General features: G+C 39.9%; 1 protein-coding gene across 1 annotated transcript; it reads left to right on the top strand.

Annotated features, from left to right (window-relative positions):
- Window positions 1-1,360: 1,360 nt before the first annotated feature.
- Window positions 1,361-17,757, top strand: LOC115475017 (olfactory receptor 1019-like). Its single transcript, XM_030210756.1, has 2 exons — window positions 1,361-1,451; window positions 16,796-17,757. Exons 1-2 carry the CDS (start codon window positions 1,361-1,363, stop codon window positions 17,755-17,757), a joined length of 1,053 nt encoding a protein of 350 aa, XP_030066616.1.
- Window positions 17,758-19,317: the final 1,560 nt, after the last annotated feature.

Raw genomic sequence — 19,317 nt, 5'->3', positions numbered from 1 at the left:
AATCAGAGACCGGGACCAACACGATTAGAAAAATTAAATGACCAGACAGCAAAGGTAGAAATATTTTTTTTATTTACTTTTAGTTCATGTGGAAGGTTATTTTCGATATGTTTAAATCCATTTTTATATTATCCTTCCACACTTTACTTTCATGGATAATAAATATTCCCACAGTGTGCCCACAGTCTTCATTTATAAATCAACATTATTTAGTGAATGGGGATCCTCAGAATTTTTAACAACATACACCATCTAGGTACACTGTTCCAATATAGTAATGGTGCTGTTCATATCGTCATTGATCCACCTGTATACCTTCCTGTATCAAGATCTTCTTTTTCCAATTTTTTTCAACGTTTTCATATAATTTTCCTTAAATAATTTTCTTCTTAAATCAGTATCTTCATGTTAATTTCAAACTGTAGTATTCTAAATACTTGTTATAATATCACTTAGCTTTAAGCGGCTTTAAGCAGCAATTTTTCTCCCAGCTCAAACCTCTGCCAACGTGGCCAGGTTTCCAAAATCTTCTTCAGGGAAGCGGTTTGCTGGGAAGAAGAACATCATAACAAAAAATTATAGGTATCTCCGTAGACACATAGAAATCCTCGTGATAAAATAACACACTGCAATTTTACCATCTCTATACTTGCTTCAGCATATAGAAAAAATGGCTGTGGCGTCTCTATTAGCCTCAGCTCTTTAAATAAGCCACAGCTGATTACAACCTACAGATTTTAATAGGGCCACGTAATCCTTGTAACCACCAATTAGATCAGAGACCACCAGTCTACTTCAGAATTCAACCCTTGAGGGTGCAACGCATGAAGTTGAAAATTCCATCTTTGCTCTTTATAATTTAATAAAAATGCTGGATCTTTATTGGGCGGCCATTAAAGGATGGATGCCCATCATAAGATGGCCGCCCGTCATGAGTTGGGCGCCCATCACGGGCTGAGCACCCATTACGACCACCTCGACGTTCATCATATCCATACTAGATGATTCCGACGTACATGTTAAACAGACCTCGTATTTCTTCAAATAATATGGAAGTAGTGGAACTTAAAACTATGCTTCATCCCAGCTTATGGAAGTGAGATGGTCTGAGGAAAAACTATAACCTTTTTGCCTCTCAGATGCAGCACTTGTAAATCTAACATCAGCTAGTATAACAGCAGGCACAGGAAGCACGGCAGTAGCTGAAGACTGCCTGTAATGTAACCAGAAGTACTAACGTATGTAATGTCACAACTATGATTGCACAAACCATAGCAGCAATTAACACATATAACACACAAATAGTCATCAGATGATCTAGCATTACCAGTTTCTTCTAACAAGGTTTAATGACCCCAAGATGACAGAGGCAGAGTGTTCATCAATGGAAAGCGAGCGACATATCACAATCAGTTATCTAAGAGATTTGGCTCTCTACAATGATGTGGGAAGTAAGTTTACCCTATGATGAAATTGATTAGGGGGACAATTGCTGATATCGGCGTTGTGGACTGCGTAGTAATAAAGGAAATGAACCTATGCCACCTCCATTTTTGCAGTCAATGTTCTCTGTGCTGCAACTGCCAATGAAAGTGGACAACAGATATATTTGAGTTTGCTTAGGAGTCTGCAGTTTCAGGATTGTCACTCTGGTTATACTGTGTACAATCAAAAGAAAGAGAGAAAATTATGATAATTAATGCCTATTAACACAATTTATTTCTAGCAGGTAATTGTAATAGCAGCGCCAGAAGCTTCCCCTTCTTCCTGTTCATTGATATACATATGGTTCTTCTACTCATCCACATTCATACTGAAGTGGTAAGCAATGAAAATCCTAATGCATCTGCTGTATATTCCAATTAATATTAATGACTAAAAACTGCTTGGATGGTTTATAGACATCCATTAAGCCTAACTTAATTATCCATAAACCATGTTCAGGTCTAGTTGATAAGAGTCCCTCAGAAAATACCTAGGACAAGATGATAAGATGTCCATAGAAAGTGTAACGACAAGTTGTAATTATAATTAACTAAAGGTGTAACTGCCCACATAGAGCACCCAATATATAATTGCATGTTATAATAATCCATAAAATTTGCTTCTTTAAATGTTCAAGTGTAATATAAGAGGGTTTATTTCTTTTGAATTATGCTGTAACATCGTACCCATAAGTGTTTCTATACAATAATCTTAAGATTATATATTATCATTAATTTGGGAGTCGGTGAGATGTTGCTGACCACCCCGGTTCCACAACTCATGGTAATAACATACTATGTTTGTTGGTTATACATGGTTATGTTAAATGTTAATGTACTTATCACAGAATTTATTAATTGAAATATGTCAGCTTTTAGAAATGTGCATCTGTGATATTTTTCATGTAAGTTAAAATTTTTCTTGTATTGCTGCATGCTGAGTCTGACTTCTTGAAGTAACTTTCCAGTTCAGTATTTTGCCTTCATATTTTTTTTATTTCCAGTTCCTTGTGTCATATCTGTTGTGTCATGTGTTTTTCATGTGTGATCAAGGTGCAGTATTCTGCTAGTGTGTAGTACTTGCAGCCCTTTTTGTTTTGGTGTTTTTTCACTAGGTAGTGTACTGGTGTTTTAGAGACCAGTGTAATTACAGTGCTGCCTTTCCATGCATAAGGCTGTAGCTCGTCCTGTCCTTGGAATTAGTGCTGTTATGGTTTGGTAAGGTTATGAGTGTGTTTTTGCACAAGTTTGTGTATAGTGTTTTGCAGAGTTGAGATTGTGTGTTGGCCTTACTGAGGTGGCACCAAAACATCAGAAAGGGTTTTAGATCCTAAATCATGGCACACTACCTCTTTAGGGATCTACTTATAGAGCTTTTGCATTTCTAAGGTTTACACTGGCATGGTATGGGAAAGGGGGTGGGGAAATACTACTGGAGAGGAAGAGGGAGTGCTGGGTAAGGAGGAAGGAAGGTAGAAAGAGCTGGCTTTTTTGGGAATAACCATAATGAATATGTATGAGATCATACATATTCATTTTGGTTATTCCCAAAAAAGCCAGCTCTTTCTCCCTTTCTTCCTTTCTCCATATTAGCATATTCATTTGTGTGTGTATATATATATACTAGTAAAAAAGGCCCGTTTCTGACACAAATGAAACGGGCGCTAGCAAGGTTTTCCTCGGAGTGTGTATGTTTGGGAGAGTGTATGTGAGAGTGACTGTGTGAGAGTCAGAGTGAAAGTGTGAGTGTGTGTGTGTGAGAGAGAGAGTGAGTCTGGGTGTGAGTGTGTTTGTGAGAGAGTGTGTGTGTGAGAATGAGAGTGTGTGCAAGTGTGTATGTGAGACACAGTGTGAGAGAGAGTGTGTGTGTGTGTGCGAGAGAGAGAGAGTGTGTGTGAGACACAGATTCTCTGTGAGAGTGAGTGTATGAGACCAAGCGAGTGTGTGAGTGACTGTGTGGCACATAGAGAGTGAATGTGATACAGTGTGAGACAGAGTGTGTGAGAGTGAGAGTCAGAAAGACATTGTATATGAGAGAGTGTGAGCCTTGCCCTCCCAATCCATGCCCATCTGTCCCCTGCCCCCTCCATTCATCCTTTTCCAGCAATTCCCCTCTCTCCCTGAGCCCTGCCCTCCCAATCCATGCCCATCCATGCTCCTCTGTCACCTGCCCCCTCCATTCATCCCTATCCAGCAATTCCCCTCTCTCCCTGAGCCCTGCCCTGCAATCCATATCCATCCATGCACATCTGTCCCCTCCATTCATCCCTATCCAGCAATTCCCCTCTCTCCCTGAGCCCTGCCCTCCCAATCCATGCCCATCCATGCTCCTCTGTCACCTGCCCCCTCCATTCATCCCTATCCAGCAATTCCCCTCTCTCCCTGAGCCCTGTCCTGCAATCCATATCCATCCATGCCCATCTGTCCCCTCAATTCATCCCTATCCAGCAATTCCCCTCTCTCCCTGAGCCCTGCCCTCCCAATCCATGCCCATCCATGCTCCTCTGTCCCCTGCCCCCTCCATTCATCCCTTTCCAGCAATTCCCCTCTCTCCCTGAGCCCTGCCCTCCCAATCCATGCCCATCCATGCTCCTCTGTCCCCTGCTCCCTCCATTCATCCTTTTCCAGCAATTCCCCTCTCTCCCTTCCATGACCCCCCCTCGCATCCATGCTCCTCTCTCTCCCATGTCCCAGCCTGGCCCGCCCTCTTCTCCCCCCCTTTCACATCCATGCCCCCCCTTCACATCCATGCTGTCGTTTCTCCCCTGCCCTCCCGCTCCCATTGTTCAACTTTACTGCCCACCTTCTTCTCTCCCCCCAACATCCCTTTCTTTTTTTTCTTTTTAAATTTACCTCGGTGGCGGTTCTGGCAGCGCAGCGTCAGGGAAGGAGGCGGCGCTCCCGACGTCTCTAGCCTTCCCTTCGCTGTGTTCCGCCTTCTTCTGACGTCATCCTTGACGTCAGAAGAAGGCGGAACACAGCGAAGGGAAGGCTAGAGACGTCGGGAGCGCCGCCTCCTTCCCTGACGCTGCGCTTTGTTTGTTTTTTTTTCCGCCCTCGACGTCATGACGTTTGCCCTCGACGTCATGACGTTTGACGCGAGGACGGGGCAGAGACGGCTGGCTGGCTTGTGGCTTCACACCATGAATCCACGAACCCTACAGGGAGTGTTTGAGTGACTTCAGAACGTTGTCTTCAGAACGTTCACGGTGCGTTTTATTATATTAGATATATATATATACACAAACAAATGAATGTTAATATGCCCCACCCCTTCCTTTGCCCCCCCAAATGAAATAGTCAAACTACGCCCATGCTGCTCCCCCCCAGCGTTTAACCATTTTACCTTCAGGCACAGCGATGGCAGTGAAGAGGACAACACAGCAGGCTCGACTCCAGGTTCTCCCTTTGCTCACACAGTGTCCCGCCTTCTGTGATGATGTATTTCCTGTTTCCACGAGGGCGGGACACTGTGTGAGCGAAGGGAGAAGCTGGTGGCAAGCCTGCTGTGTAGTCTTTACTGCCATCGCTGCGCCTGAAAGTAAAAGGGTTAAACGCGCAGGGGGGGGGGAAGGAAGGAACAGAGAGGAGGGCTGTCCATCGGGGAACTGAGGGTGGAAAGGAGGGACCGTCGGAGAGTTGCATTGTGCCGCGCCGGCCCTGCGTTTGGGGGGGGGCAATGCCCCCCTCACCCACCCCCAAATGCAGGGCCCTCAGATATCGCTTTTGTACATCTTTATTTAGGGACCTCCATAGTCCCACCCAAAACACATCCATAACACACACCCTTGCTATTTGGACATGCTGCAGTGTTGGGTGTCCTTTTACTGCCTTTGCAAAATCAGAATTTGAACATTTTAAGCACATGGATATCCATTTGGGCATTTTGAGAAGTCCATATGCTTTGCAAATAAGGTCCATAGACCACAAATATATATTATTTGAAGTTTCAACAAAGAACCTGAACAAAAAATAAATGCTGTCAAATGAAAATATGCAATACACTGTTATGCAATAAGGGCCCTGTTTACTAAGGTGTGTCTACCATTAGCATGTGTTAATTTTTAGCACACACTAAAAATGCTAGTTCACCTACAGCACAGCTTAGTAAACAGGGTCCTTAATATTTTAATAAATCTTTGAAGATTTTGTCCTCAGAAAAGGAATCACAGTCAGATTCCTTTATGAATGCCCTCAAATTTTCAAGCAAAATTCTAAATATGTTTCCTTCCCTTCCTTTCAGTTTCAAGCTGAAGAAGCTAATGACTGACTGAGGTCTTAAATACAGCGATCAACCAGAGAGCATGTCACATCAGGTTGGTGAATTCCTATTGGTTAATGGTTCTGGAAAAAGTAAACTGAGAGGCTTTACATTTTTTGTCTTGGATCTAAAGTGCTGGCAAAATATAACTTATATTTACCAGTACTTTAGATCCATGACAAAAAATGTATAAGTATAAAATAATAAATTTACTATATAATATAATTTTTATTTTGAAGCTGGAGTCAGAGTCATCACATTTTTACTGACTCCTACACTGCTTTTTAACATATTTATAAATGATCTAGAGATAGGAGTAACTAGTTAGATAATTATGCTTGCTGATGACACAACGTTATTCAGAGTTGTTGAGTCACAGGGTGATTGTGGAGAATTGAGGGGGGACCATAAAGGACTGGGGGACTGGACATCCAGCTGGCGGATGACATTTGTTGTGGGCAGGTGCAGGGTGATGCATGTGGAAAAGAGGAACCCAAACTATATCTATGTGATGTAGGATTCCACATTAGGAGATCTAGGTGTCATCATTGATGATGATAAGTTGAAAGCTTCTGCTCAGTGTGTGGCAGAAGCTAAGAAAGCAAATTGAATGTTAGGTATTATTAGGAAAGGAATGGAAAACAAAAATGAGGATGTTATAATACCATTGTATCGCTCCATGGTGCGACCGCACCTCGAATACTATGTGCAATTCTGGTATATAGTGGAATTAGAAAAGGTACGGAAAAGGGTGACAAAAATAATAAAGAGGATGGGATGACTTCCCTATGAGGAAAGGGTAAAGTGGCTAGGGCTCTTCAGCTTGGAAAAAAGATGGCTGAGGGGAGATATGATTAGAGTTCTATAAAATAATGAGTGGGGTGGAATGGGTAGAAGTAAATTGCTTGTTTACTCTTTCCAAAAATACTAGGACTAGGGGGCACGCAATGAAACTACAAAGTAGTACATTTAAAATAAATCAGAAAAAATATCTCTTCACTCAATGAGTAATTAAACTCTGGAATTTGTTGCTAGAGAATGTGGTAAAAGCAGTTAGCTTTGCGGGTTTATAAAAGATTTGAATAGCTTCCTAAAAGAAAAGTCCATAAGCCATTATTAAGATGGACTTGGGAAAAATCCACTGCTTATTTCTTATTTTACTGTTTTGGGACCTTGCCAGGTACTTGTAACTCATTGGCTACTGTTGGAAACAGGATGCTGGGCTTGATGGACCTTTGGTCTGTCCCAGTATGGCAATGCTTATGTTCTTATTTTCTTATGTTCTTAAGTTCTTATGACTCTATCCAAAATTGCTTCCGACTCAGTTTGATTCACAATTCTGACACCAACTCCACAGTCCTGGTTGTTATTGTGTCTGCTGGGTATAAGAATTAAGCACTCACAGTCTGTTATATACTTCGTTCTTTAATCAAAACAGATTAAAAAAAAAACAAAGGTCTGAGATTTCTCCCCTTTTATGTGGAGTTCTGCAGTTCTTTGAAACTTAAAGAAGTCTTTATTAGACATCAAGAAACAAAATCAATTCATAGTCAATAACAATCAAGCAATAATAAACTGCTTGAAAGTGAAGGAAAACATTAAACAGTGAAATACGATACAATGCACATATGCAAAACTTCTTTTTTTTTTTTCAAGTTCTTTTAAATTTATATTTGTTCCTGGGGCGCTGTTGAGCACCATGTGAAACAGCAGAACTGAAACTGAACCCCTGCTGTTCCCTTTTTATATAAGAGAATATCTACTTCAATCCACTGTTTTTCCCCCATAATTTTGGTTGTACTTTGTCTCCTCTAATAGTGGCTACAGGAAAAACTACAACTGTTAGGGGCCCTTTTACTAAGCCGCATAAGCTTCTACGCGTGCCCAACATACACCAAAAAGAAGTTACCCTGGCTACCGTGTGGCTCTTGCAGTAATTTCATTTTTGGCGCGCGTCCAATACACATGTCTGAAAAATTATTTTTATTTTTGGACGCGCGTATTGGACTTGCACCAAGTGGCATTTGACGTCTGTCAGTCGTTACCGCCTGGTTACCATATAAGACTTTACTGCTAGGTCAATGGCTGGCGGTAAGGTCTCAGACCCAAAATGGATGAGTGACAATTTTCATTTTGCCGCACGTCCATTTTCAGCAAAACGTTTTACAAAAGGCATTTTTACAGGCGTGCTGAAAAATGATTCTGAATGCGCCCAAAACACGTGTCTACACTACCGCGAGCCATTTTTCAGATTGTCTTTGTAAAAGGGCCCCTTAAAGAACTCATGTCTGAAACTAAAGAAGACATTGGGGAGATTAAGGAGGATCTTACCTCGATCGAAAATGGGCTGGTTGTCTTTAAAAACAGAGTAAAATCTTTGGAACCCAAACAATCTTTAGTGGAAGATAATATTAAAACTCTTCAGAAGCAGTGCAAGTCCATTGGGCAGCTCGAATGTGAACTCGAAGATGGCAACTATCATGTTCTTTTCAACTTGTTATACTTTTTTTCATGTTACACATCTGAAGCCTCGAAATTCCTTTGGGGTTTTATCTCATAGGTGCAGGAAGCTTCTTAAATGCGTCTGCCTCATCCAAGTCTTTGTTATCAAGAAGAGAATCTTTGCCACAAAAATAACTAGAAAAAGTGAGTATTCCTTTCTATTTTTATATTTTTTTGTGAGAAATACATATAAACCAATATACAGCTATGACCTTTTACCCCATGCAGATTTGGAAGTCTTTTACTAAGCTGTACTTAGCTTGTGGTAGAAATCAGCTGGTGGTAAATGCCTAGACACCCACAGGAAATCTACAGAATCTTAGTAAAGGACACCCTTTATTAGCTGAAAATATAGTTTTTGTCCTGTTCAGTCTAAACTGCATAATCATCTGAAACAGAAAAAGAGGAATAATTTCACAAAGCATTTTCTGTGTGGAAAGCATGTTGTATACATAAAAGATGGCTCATTAAATTGCATTGCTGTACATATGCATAAGAATAGGTGCACAGAAACACAGCACCTACTTTCACTCTATATATGGGTAGATATTCATGAAACTACAGTTTGGGTGGAGTAGAGCAGAGCTGTGATATACACAAATACTTTGTAAAGTACATACATACAACATATGCACATATTTTCACCTGTCTTGGAGTGAGTGCAAATTTTTACATGAGCATTTGTATACCTTTGGGGATGTGGCCTAGTGGTTAGGGTGGTGGACTCTGTTCCTGAGGAACTGAGTTCAATTCCCACTTCAGGCACAGGCAGCTCTTTGTGACACTGGGCAAGTCACTTAACCCTCAATTGCCCCAGGTACAAATAAGTACCTGTATATAATATGTAAGCCACATTGAGCCTGCCATGAGTGGGAAAGTTCAGGGTACAAATGTAACAAAAAGAAAATTCTGGGTGCCTATTTTAAAATGACACAAAGAGGGGAATTTTCATATGATGTCTCAGTCTGACTTTGGACATTTTGCTCCAAATAGTAAATATAGCCATTTTCAAAACAGCAAAACATCTAGCTTTTTTTTTTTTTTAAAGTGGCCACTTGCTTGATGTTTTTATATTCTGTGTGTTTATCTTTTTAGTCCATTTTCCAAAAAAATTTGCCCTTTTGAAAAACACACAAAATGAAGCCATTGGGATGTAGGAGGAGCCAGCAATCTTAGTAGACTGATCAAACAGACATCCCAGGAGACAATGGGGCATCCTCAGGAGCATAGGAGTCAACTTTTCAAAATGATTGGGGGTGATGAAAGTTTTTTTTTTACACACAGTGCGTTCCCCCCTCCCCTCCCCCCTCAGTACCTTATAATCCTGTCTGCTGCAGTCTTCCCCTGGTCAGTGGCAGCACCACTCATGGGCTGCCTGCAACCTGCACCAGGACTTCTTCCCTGAACAGTCCCACCCCTCAGTCCCCCTGTACTGTGCAAATATAAAGAGATGCAAATTTCAAAAACTGATATATTTCAATCACTTTACTATAGGTTAACAAATACAATATGATATCTTTTTATTGGACTAAATATATTTTTCAATTAGCTTTCAGAGGCCAAACCCTCTTTCTGCGGTCAGGACAGTATACTGCTGTTATGGTATTCTGTTCTGACTTAAGAAAGGAGGGTTTGGTCTCCAAACATTAGTCAAAAATGTATTAAAATTAGTCCAATAAAGATATCACCTTATTTCCATTTTCTGTATGTATTAAGACAGCTACCACACTACTTTATCCTAAACTAAAAATCTTTGTTGTCTGGCCGTTTACTGTTTCTAATTGTGTTGATCCTAGTCTCTTCTTTTATCCTCGAGTTTAACTCTCCCCCTTTCCATCCAGTCTCTGCTCCCTCTCTCCCCCTTTCCATCCAGCATCTATTTTCTTCATCCATGTGTAGTTTTTCTCTTCTTTTCCCTTTCCCTCATCTCCGTTAGTATGCATCTCCTTCCTCTTTCTTCCCTCCTCTCCACCCATATGCATCTCCTTCCTCTCTCTTCCCTCTCCTCCATCCATGTCCAGCATTTTCCTCTATCCTCTCCATCCATGTCCAGCATTTCTCCTCTCTCTCTGTCCCTCCATTCATGTCCATCTCACTTCCTCTCTCTTCTCTCCCCTCCATCCATGTCCAGCATTTCTCCTCTATCTCCTCCATCCAAGTGCATCTCCTTCCTGTCTTCCCTCCCCTCCATCCATGTCCAGCATTTCTCCTCTTCCCTCCCCTGCATGTGCATCTACTTCCTCTGTCTTTCCTTCACTCCATGTGCAACATTTCTCCTAGCTCACCTCATGTTGGCATGCACTACACGTGTATAGAGCCTAATGCACCTTTGTAAAAGGACCCCTTGATGTGCTAATTCCTAAATTTATATAGTGTTCCTCTACTCCCCGTATAGTGTTGGAAAAACTAAAATTACCCCATAGATTTGAGGGACTTAATCCCTCCCGATTTTAAAAATTAGCATTCGGCATTCCAAATGTCTAAGGTTAAATATTGGTATTAATCTGATCTTGATTCTAATGTTCCTAGATAGGTAATGTTTGAAAGTTTGCAATTCATCATGTCCCATTGAACCTCCTCCCATCTATAAACAAATATCACTATTCCAATGATTTATGTATTCTGAAACTCACCTCATGCACTATCAACAAGGTAATGACTTTCTTAAATTATAAATGGTCAGATAGTGTTGATAATTCCTCATTTCAATGTAAACTTTCCTCTAAGATAAGAAAAATATGCTGTTCTGCTAATATTTGGTCTTGTCCTCAATTGATTTCAAATGGTAATCCAGTTTCTTTTCAGGAAATATGTCAACGCTTTGGCCTCCAACCTAACCAAGGGGTCCTTTTACAAAGGTGCGCTAGTGTTTTTAGCACGCACTATTGATTAGCATGTGCTAAATGCTAGAAATGTCCTTAGGAATGAATATATGGGTGTCTCTAATATTTAGTGCATGCTTATTTTTTGCCTGCCTTTGTAAGAGACCCCCAAACAGAATTAATGGCAACAAATCTCTCAGCTAATTCAATGTCAATGTCCTTTCAAAATATATCCACCTGCTCCAACTTTTTAATATTTTGCCAAAATCTATTACTACATCCTAAATCTGTTTCCAAGGTCTGCAAATCCCTTCAAATACACAAGGACCTAGTTGTGCTCAAGCATAACCTTAGACTGGGAAAAGGAATTAAACACTTCTTTATCCTCTACGGACTGAGACTTATTTAGGACTATAACTATACATCCCTTTATTCAATCCTCATACTTTATTATACACAAAGCATTCTGGACTCCAGCTAAATTGGCAAAATTGCCACAAATACTATCAGATCAGTGCAGGTCATGTCAAAAGGAATCTAGGAGTCTGTTCCATACTATCTTTCATTGCATCAACTTAAATTCCTACTGTTCCCAAATCTGGAATTAAATCTCAATAATCTTCTCCATTACAAACCAGCTACCTTATAAAATTAGTATATTGTGCTATGTTCTTCATCTCCAGGCATTTCAGTTAATCTAAAATATGCGAAAGTGTTTGTTATAATGCTTATTTTAGCCATTCATATTGTTGTTTTAAACTGGGAAAATAATCTGAAGGCCTCATGACATGTATGATGGAACATCTTATGTGCATATAGGAAATATTAGGAGGCAGTGGCCTTCAAAAGAGGTCATTTAACCTCCTTCCATAGCGTGCCTACCTGGTAGTAATTTTGAAGTTGGCGCACACTCATTCCTGTGGTAACAAATCATTTTCTATTTTCTACCGCAAGGGGCATTCCTGGCGGTAATCAGCAGCATGGCCATGTTGGTGCATGCTGCAGGGTTACTGCACAGGTAGCGCATGAACCCTTCCTGCTAGGTCACTGGGTGGTGGTAAGGGCTCAGGCCATAAATAGGCACATGATAGTTTTAATTTTAATGCATACCCATTTCCTGGCCCATTAAAAAATGCCCTTTTTCTCCAGTCATGTTAAACAAAATTGCCCAGTGTGCACCAAAAGCACATACCAACACTTCTACAGGCCACTTTTTACCACTGCTTAGTAAAAAGGCCTGTATGAAAATTAGATGTGCATGTTATAGAATAGGGTGTAGGGTAGATTCATGCTTAATTTCCAATGACTGCCAATTAAGAGCTTGTTAACACCAATTATTGATTGTTATCACCAATTTAGTTAATTACTTTGCACATGGATTATTGATCCACATACAAAATTGAATGTCTATCTTTGTCTGACCTATATACAATTTATTTATTGCATTTGTATCCCACATTTCCCCACCTCTTTGCAGGCGCAATGTGCTTACAATACATCATGGATAATGGAAATGAGAAGAGATTAGACATTTAGTGTTACAGAATGATGTTGGATTGTATGGTAATGGAATACATGATAGTAATATAATAGAAGGCATTATTAACATTACTGGATATATATGGGAGTTTCACATGGTTTGATCTTTGTGGTATATCTTGTCGAAGAGATGGGTCTTTAGTAGTTTACGGAAGTTGGTCAATTCATAGGTCGTTTTTAGGTTGCGGGGCAGTGCGTTCCAGAATTGTGTGCTCATATAAGAAAAGGTTGATGCATGCATTAATTTGTATTTTAGACCTTTACAGTTGGGGAAATGAAGATTAAGGAATGTGCGAGGTGATTTTTTAGCATTCCTGGGTGGTAGGTCTATCAGGTCTGACATGTAGGCTGGGGTATCGCCATGGATGATTTTATGTACTAGGGTAGATATTTTGAACGTGATGCGTTCTTTGAGTGGGAGCCAGTGTAGCTTCTCTCGTAGGGGGTTTGCACTTTTGTATTTTGATTTTCCAAATATGAGTCTGGCCTCAGTGTTTTGAGCTGTTTGGAGTTTTTTGAGTATTTGCTCCTTGCAGCCAGTGTAGAGTGAGTTGTAGTAGTCTAGATGACTGAGTATTAATGATTGTACTGGATTATGGAAGACGGTCCTTGGGAAGAATGGTCTTACTCTTTTTAATTTCCACGTTGAATGGAACATCTTTTTGGTGTGAGCAATTTTGGGGATTTCTGCCCAGGGTGGAAATGGAAAGAGCATCTTCAGGATGTTTGTACAGTACAATAAATTCTCCAAGCAGAGGTCATAAATGTATTGAGACATCTTTCCAAATGACTTGAAGGAAGGCGGAGAACCGAGTTCTTTTCTTCCTTTGTAATGGACACACCTGATGGTGAAGCACTTCTGAGAATCTGTGCAGACACGTATTTCCTTGGGGTTCTCGACCCAGTTCTCAGGACACTCGGCCAGTCATGTTTTCAGGATATCCACAATGAATTTGCATAAGAAATGTGCATTCTCTTTACCCTCATTGTATGCAAATCCATCTCATGCATATTTATTGTGGGTTTCCTGAAAACCTGACTGGCTAGGTGTGTCCTGAGGACTGAGTTGAGAACTGCTGCTGTGGAGCAAAAATATCTTTCTTTGAAGAGAGTGACAAAGCTTCCCTATTGGACGTCTCTTGCTCCCTTCTGAAAATTTAATGCAAAAGTCCATAAGATCACCCAGATGGGATGATTGAGTAAAACATAAAGGAATCCTGCTCAGAAGGAAGGGATCCCCAGAAGCTTAGCCGGTGGTGGGAGGCAGGGCTGGTGGTTGGGAGGTGGGGATAGTGCTGAGCAGACTTATACAGTCTGTGCCCTGAAAAAGACAGGTACAAACCAAGGTAAGGTATACACAAATAATGGCACATGTGAGTTTATCTTGTTGGGCAGACTGGATGGACCATGCAGGTCTTTTTTCTGCCGTCATCTACTATGTTACTATGTTATATGGTTGTGTTTTTCGCGTGATTCTCAAGTGTTAGGTGCCGATCAATGGTAACACCAAGAATTTTCAGGGTTTCCAAAATTGGTAGATTTAGTTTTGGTGTATTGATGGTGGTGAATTTGCTCGTGTTGTGTTGAGAGGTGAGTATTAGGCATTGGGTTTTTTCTGCGTTGAGTTTTAATTGAAAGGCATCTGCCCAGGAGTGCATGATATGTAGACTTTGGTTGATCTCATTGGAAATTTCTTTTATGTCTTGTTTGAATGGGATGTAGATCATTACATCATCAGCGTAAATGTATGGGTTGAGGTTTTGGTTTGATAGTAGTTTGGCCAAGGGTGTCATCATTAGGTTGAATATAGTCGGTGAGAGGGGCGATCCCTGTGGAACTCCACATTCAGGTATCCATGTGGCTGATGTCATCGAATTTGATGTCACTTGATATGATCGTGTGGTTAGGAATCCTTTAAACCAATTAAGAATGTTGCCTCCGATACCGAAGTATTCAAGGATGTGTAGTAAACATAGTAAACATAGTAGATGATGGCAGAAAAAGACCTGCATGGTCCATCCAGTCTGCCCAAGAAGATAAATTCATATGTGCTACTTTTTTATTTGTACTGTCCTCTTCAGTGCACAGACCATATAAGTCTGGCCAGCCCTATCCCCGCCTCCCAACCACCAACCCTGCCTCCCAATCACCAGCTCTGGCACAGACCGTATAAGTCTGCCCAGCACTATCCCTGCCTCCCACGACCGGCTCTTGCACAGACCGTGTAAGTCTGTCCAGCACTATCCCCGCCGCCCAACCACCAGCCCCGGCACAGACTGTATAAGTCTGCCCAGCACTAGTCCCGCCTCACAACCACCAGCCCCGGCACAGACCGTATAAGTCTGCCCAGCACTAGCCCCACCTCCCAACCACCAGCTCTGCCACCCATTCTAGGCTAAGCTCCTGAGGATCCCTTCCTTCTGCACAGGATTCCTTTATGTTTATCCCACGTATGTTTGAATTCCGTTACCGTTTTCATCTCCACCACCTCCCGCGGGAGGGCATTCCTGGAGGCACCTCAGCCAGTCAGGTTTTGAGGATAACCACAATGAATATTCATGAGAGACATTTGTATGCACTGCCTCTATAGCATGCAAATCTATCTCACAAATATTCATTGTGGATATCCTGAAAACACTAGATAGGGTGCCTCCAGGATCAGGCTTGGGAACCACTGGGCTAAGTGAATATTCAGCACTGGTTAGTTCAGTTAATAGGAGGGGAAAGATAGGTCAGTGCTGAATATTGCTGGTTATCAAGCAATATACCTGGTTAACTTTTCAGCACTGACCGCGAATATTCAGCGGAGATAACTGGTTATCTCACTCTGAATATCTGTGGTTAGGTGCCGAAACATTATTTAACCAGTCAGCAGTCATTTCTGGCCAGTTATATATTTTTAAATATCAGGTGGATAGAATGAAAGGTAACAGCAAAACAGCGAAGATGACTAGCAAAACCAAAAATAAAAAAATTGAAAACAAGAAAATATCAAATTTGTATTTAAAAATACAAATACATAAAAAAGTGAGAACGACACTTGTTCATAAAAAATTAAAACACTTTATTAGCCAAAGGATAGCAGGGAGAAAGGTACTCGACACAGCTGTGTTTCGGCCATACAGGCCTACGTCAGGAGTCTATTCAAATCAAAACATACAAATAACATCAAATAAATAAAAGCATATAAATATAAAGAGACATTCCAAATATATAAAACATTCAATTATTACAAGACAAGTTGTTTTATATATTTGGAATGTCTCTTTATATTTATATGCTTTTATTTATTTGATGTTATTTGTATGTTTTGATTTGAATAGACTCCTGATGCAGGCCTGTATGGTCGAAACACAGCTGTGTCGAGTCCCTTTCTCCCTGCTATCCTTTGGCTAATAAAGTGTTTTAATTTTTTATGAACAAGTGTCGTCCTTTTCACTTTTTTATGTATTTGTATGCTAAATACAAATTTGATATTTTCTTGTTTTTAATTTTTTAATTTTTGTTTTTGTTAGTCATCTTCGCTGTTTTGCTTTTTTTTTTTTTTTGCGAAGACTGGTTTCTTCTGTTTTTTGTACTAGAATGAAAGGTAATCATATATTTACAGAATCACCTAGGGGGTCTTTTTACGAAATATTAGCTTGAGTTATCTGCAGCAGGGCCCATTTTATTCCTGTAGGCCCTGCTGCAGATAACTCAAGCTAATCTTTAGTAAAAGATCCCGTTAGGCAACATTTCGGGGTTTAATCACTTATACGCTGCTAACGGTAATATGTAGGCCACATTCAGCCTGCAAATAGGTGGGAAAATGTGGGATACAAAAGCAACAAATATTAATAATAATAATAATATGTACATATATGTGCATATATGTCTTTATTCTTATCATTTGCATGCATAATCTGAATGTAATTGTTAGTGCCTGCTTTATAGAATTACCTCAGAGAGCACACTCACATTTACACATTCTTTGGAGTAGGTATAAATTTCTGTATTGGCATTTGTGCACTATTGAGACGGGATACGGAAGCCTAATTAATAAAGGCACATATGTTTCTATATCGCCTTTATCAAATAGACTTAAACTAGGCAACGTTTTGGACATCCTACATACATGTCCTGCTCTAATGTCAAGCCTTTAGATATATTTGTTTTAATTTTATGTTTTGCCTTTCTTATTCCAACAGCTATCAGAATTGGAGAAATAGAAAAGATGAATCATACCAAGGTTACAGAATTCATCATTCTTGGATTCTATGAGTTTCCTGAAATGCAGCCCCTTCTTTTTCTTCTGTTTTTGATTATTTATCTGATGTGCTTGACAGGAAACCTTCTTATTATATTCACAGTTTGCTCCGATTCCCATCTGCATAGCCCCATGTTCTTTTTCCTCTGCAACTTGTCCTTCCTCGAAATCTGTTATGTGACTGTCACAGTGCCTAAATTGTTAGCAGTGCTCATAGCACAGAATAAGACCATATCTTTCAAGCAGTGTATGATCCAGATGTATCTGTTCCTGGTCTGCGCAGATGTTGAGTTCTACCTTCTCACCGCCATGGCTTATGATCGCTATGTTGCAATCTGCAAACCCTTGTATTATACCATTATCATGAACAAGAAAGTCAGCATTATTCTAGCCATTGTTTCATGGACAATAGCATTTCTAATTCCAGTCTCTTATGTTACTTTAATATCACAGTCATTTTTCTGTAGCTCCAATAAAATTAACAATCTCTTCTGTGATGCGACAGCATTGATGAGTCTGTCATGTTCAAGGACATATGTCATTGAAACTTTAACTTATATTGAAGGTTCACTTTTAGGTTTTACCCCACTTATATTAACAATTATATCATATGTGTACATTATTTCTGCCATATTAAAAATGCACTCTGCTAAGGGTAGACAAAAGGCCTTTTCTACCTGTTCCTCTCACCTCACTGTCGTTCTATTATTTTATGGGACCTCTTTTGGTGTGTATATGAGACCCAAGTCTGCTTATTCCATGGAACTTAACAAACTGCTTACTGTAGTCTATATAACTGTAATACCACTGCTCAACCCCTTAATTTATAGTTTGAGAAATAAGGAACTGAAAGAAACTTTATGGAAAACAACCAGAAGAAATATTTTCTTCCAGAATTATTAAAATGATGCACACATTTCAACAGTGATTAAACAGTATGGGTGGTAATTTCATAGGAGAGTGCCTATATGAGATGTCAAAAAGGTTGCTTATTACATATTTTATAAAGATGCTGCCAAGTTACCCATTTCAGGAGGAAGACTTTTTTGCCGGTCCTATTTTTAAACTTTCATTCCACAACAGTGTAGTATTTGTAGTCCATGATTCTGCCCATTGAAATCAGTGCTACAGATCCCATAATGCACCAGGATGAGGTTGGCAAAATTTATGACCAGCCTAAAATTCTCCCTCCTAGAATGGGTAACTTGGCAGCTCTGCATTTATAGCATAGGCTTGTAGTGTAGAAATATGCACCTTGATGCCTTGACTTGATTTGATTTGTTTTATCCTCTTTTTGTCTTGATTTACTTACCTCTAAAAACCCAATAAAGTTTGTTTAATTACTACCCTTTGTCTGATTATTGTCTACTTTATCTCTACATGTGAATACTTTCATCTGTATTCAGGATGGTCAGTTTCATAAAAGACCATTTCTTCATTTAGCCCTCTGTGAATAGGTTTCTGAGGGGAGCTATTTCCGAAATTAGTGCTCTAGTAGTAAACCCAATACTTTCACCTAGAAACCAATGAATACACAAAGACAAACAGTTTGAAAGTTTCCTCAACGATCTAATTTAAGAGATAGGCAAAGATAAAGTCATCAAATGCATAATAACCGTACAAAGAAATTTTCCACAAGGTCAGCAATACCAGAAAATTATATATTTTTGAGCAAGTGTGAGGTAGGGGTACAATCTCCAGTATTCTGCAGCAGAATTTTAATAAGCTATAGCATTTCTCGGCACATTTCTATAAATGTGCATGTTTTATTAATTTTGTTCTGTTAGGGGAAAAAAAGTCATTTTCTGTGACTTCTTATGTGCCCAGTCTATTTGTACCCTTTTAGAGGGAAAAAGATCTTAGTGATGGGGACTAAGAAGGGAGGAGGGGGACAGAGAATAGGGAAAGGGGAAAGAGTCTTGGAGATGGATGTGTATCTGAACTGGAAATGAGTGACACACCCACTGGAGTGGGTAGAATAAGGAGCAATTTGAAAGCTTGAAGAATGTGGTTAAGATTCACTTCAAAAGCAACAACAGGAAACAAACCCCTATGGTGAATCCAGAAGCTGAGAGACAAGTAGGGAATGATGAAACGACTTCCAGTCAGCAGATAGATGCAATCAATTTGTTTTTTATTCAGGAGGTTTCATCTAGTTTCATGGCGTGTATCCCTTTGCTTTACAGATTAGTTTGCTTATATTAGATTCATATTTGCTTTTCAGGCATATATATTTATATGAGCTCTTATGTTAACATTTTAATGTTTAGCTTGTTTTATTCACTAAATAAGATTGAATCTGGGTGTGGAACAATACACAATCATTAGATATAACTAAACAATAGTTTCCACGTGTTGAAAATGTATTAAATTACATAGATGCTTACACCGAAGGAAAAAATGGCCTCACAGAGCTCCTGGATTAATGCAATCTAATAGAGCTGAAACAGATCTTTATATGAT

This window comes from Microcaecilia unicolor, chromosome 7 (assembly GCF_901765095.1).
Source record: "Microcaecilia unicolor chromosome 7, aMicUni1.1, whole genome shotgun sequence".
Lineage (NCBI taxonomy): Eukaryota > Metazoa > Chordata > Amphibia > Gymnophiona > Siphonopidae > Microcaecilia > Microcaecilia unicolor.
Note: the sequence above shows the minus strand (reverse complement) of the source record. Positions and strands in the feature narration are given on the sequence as shown.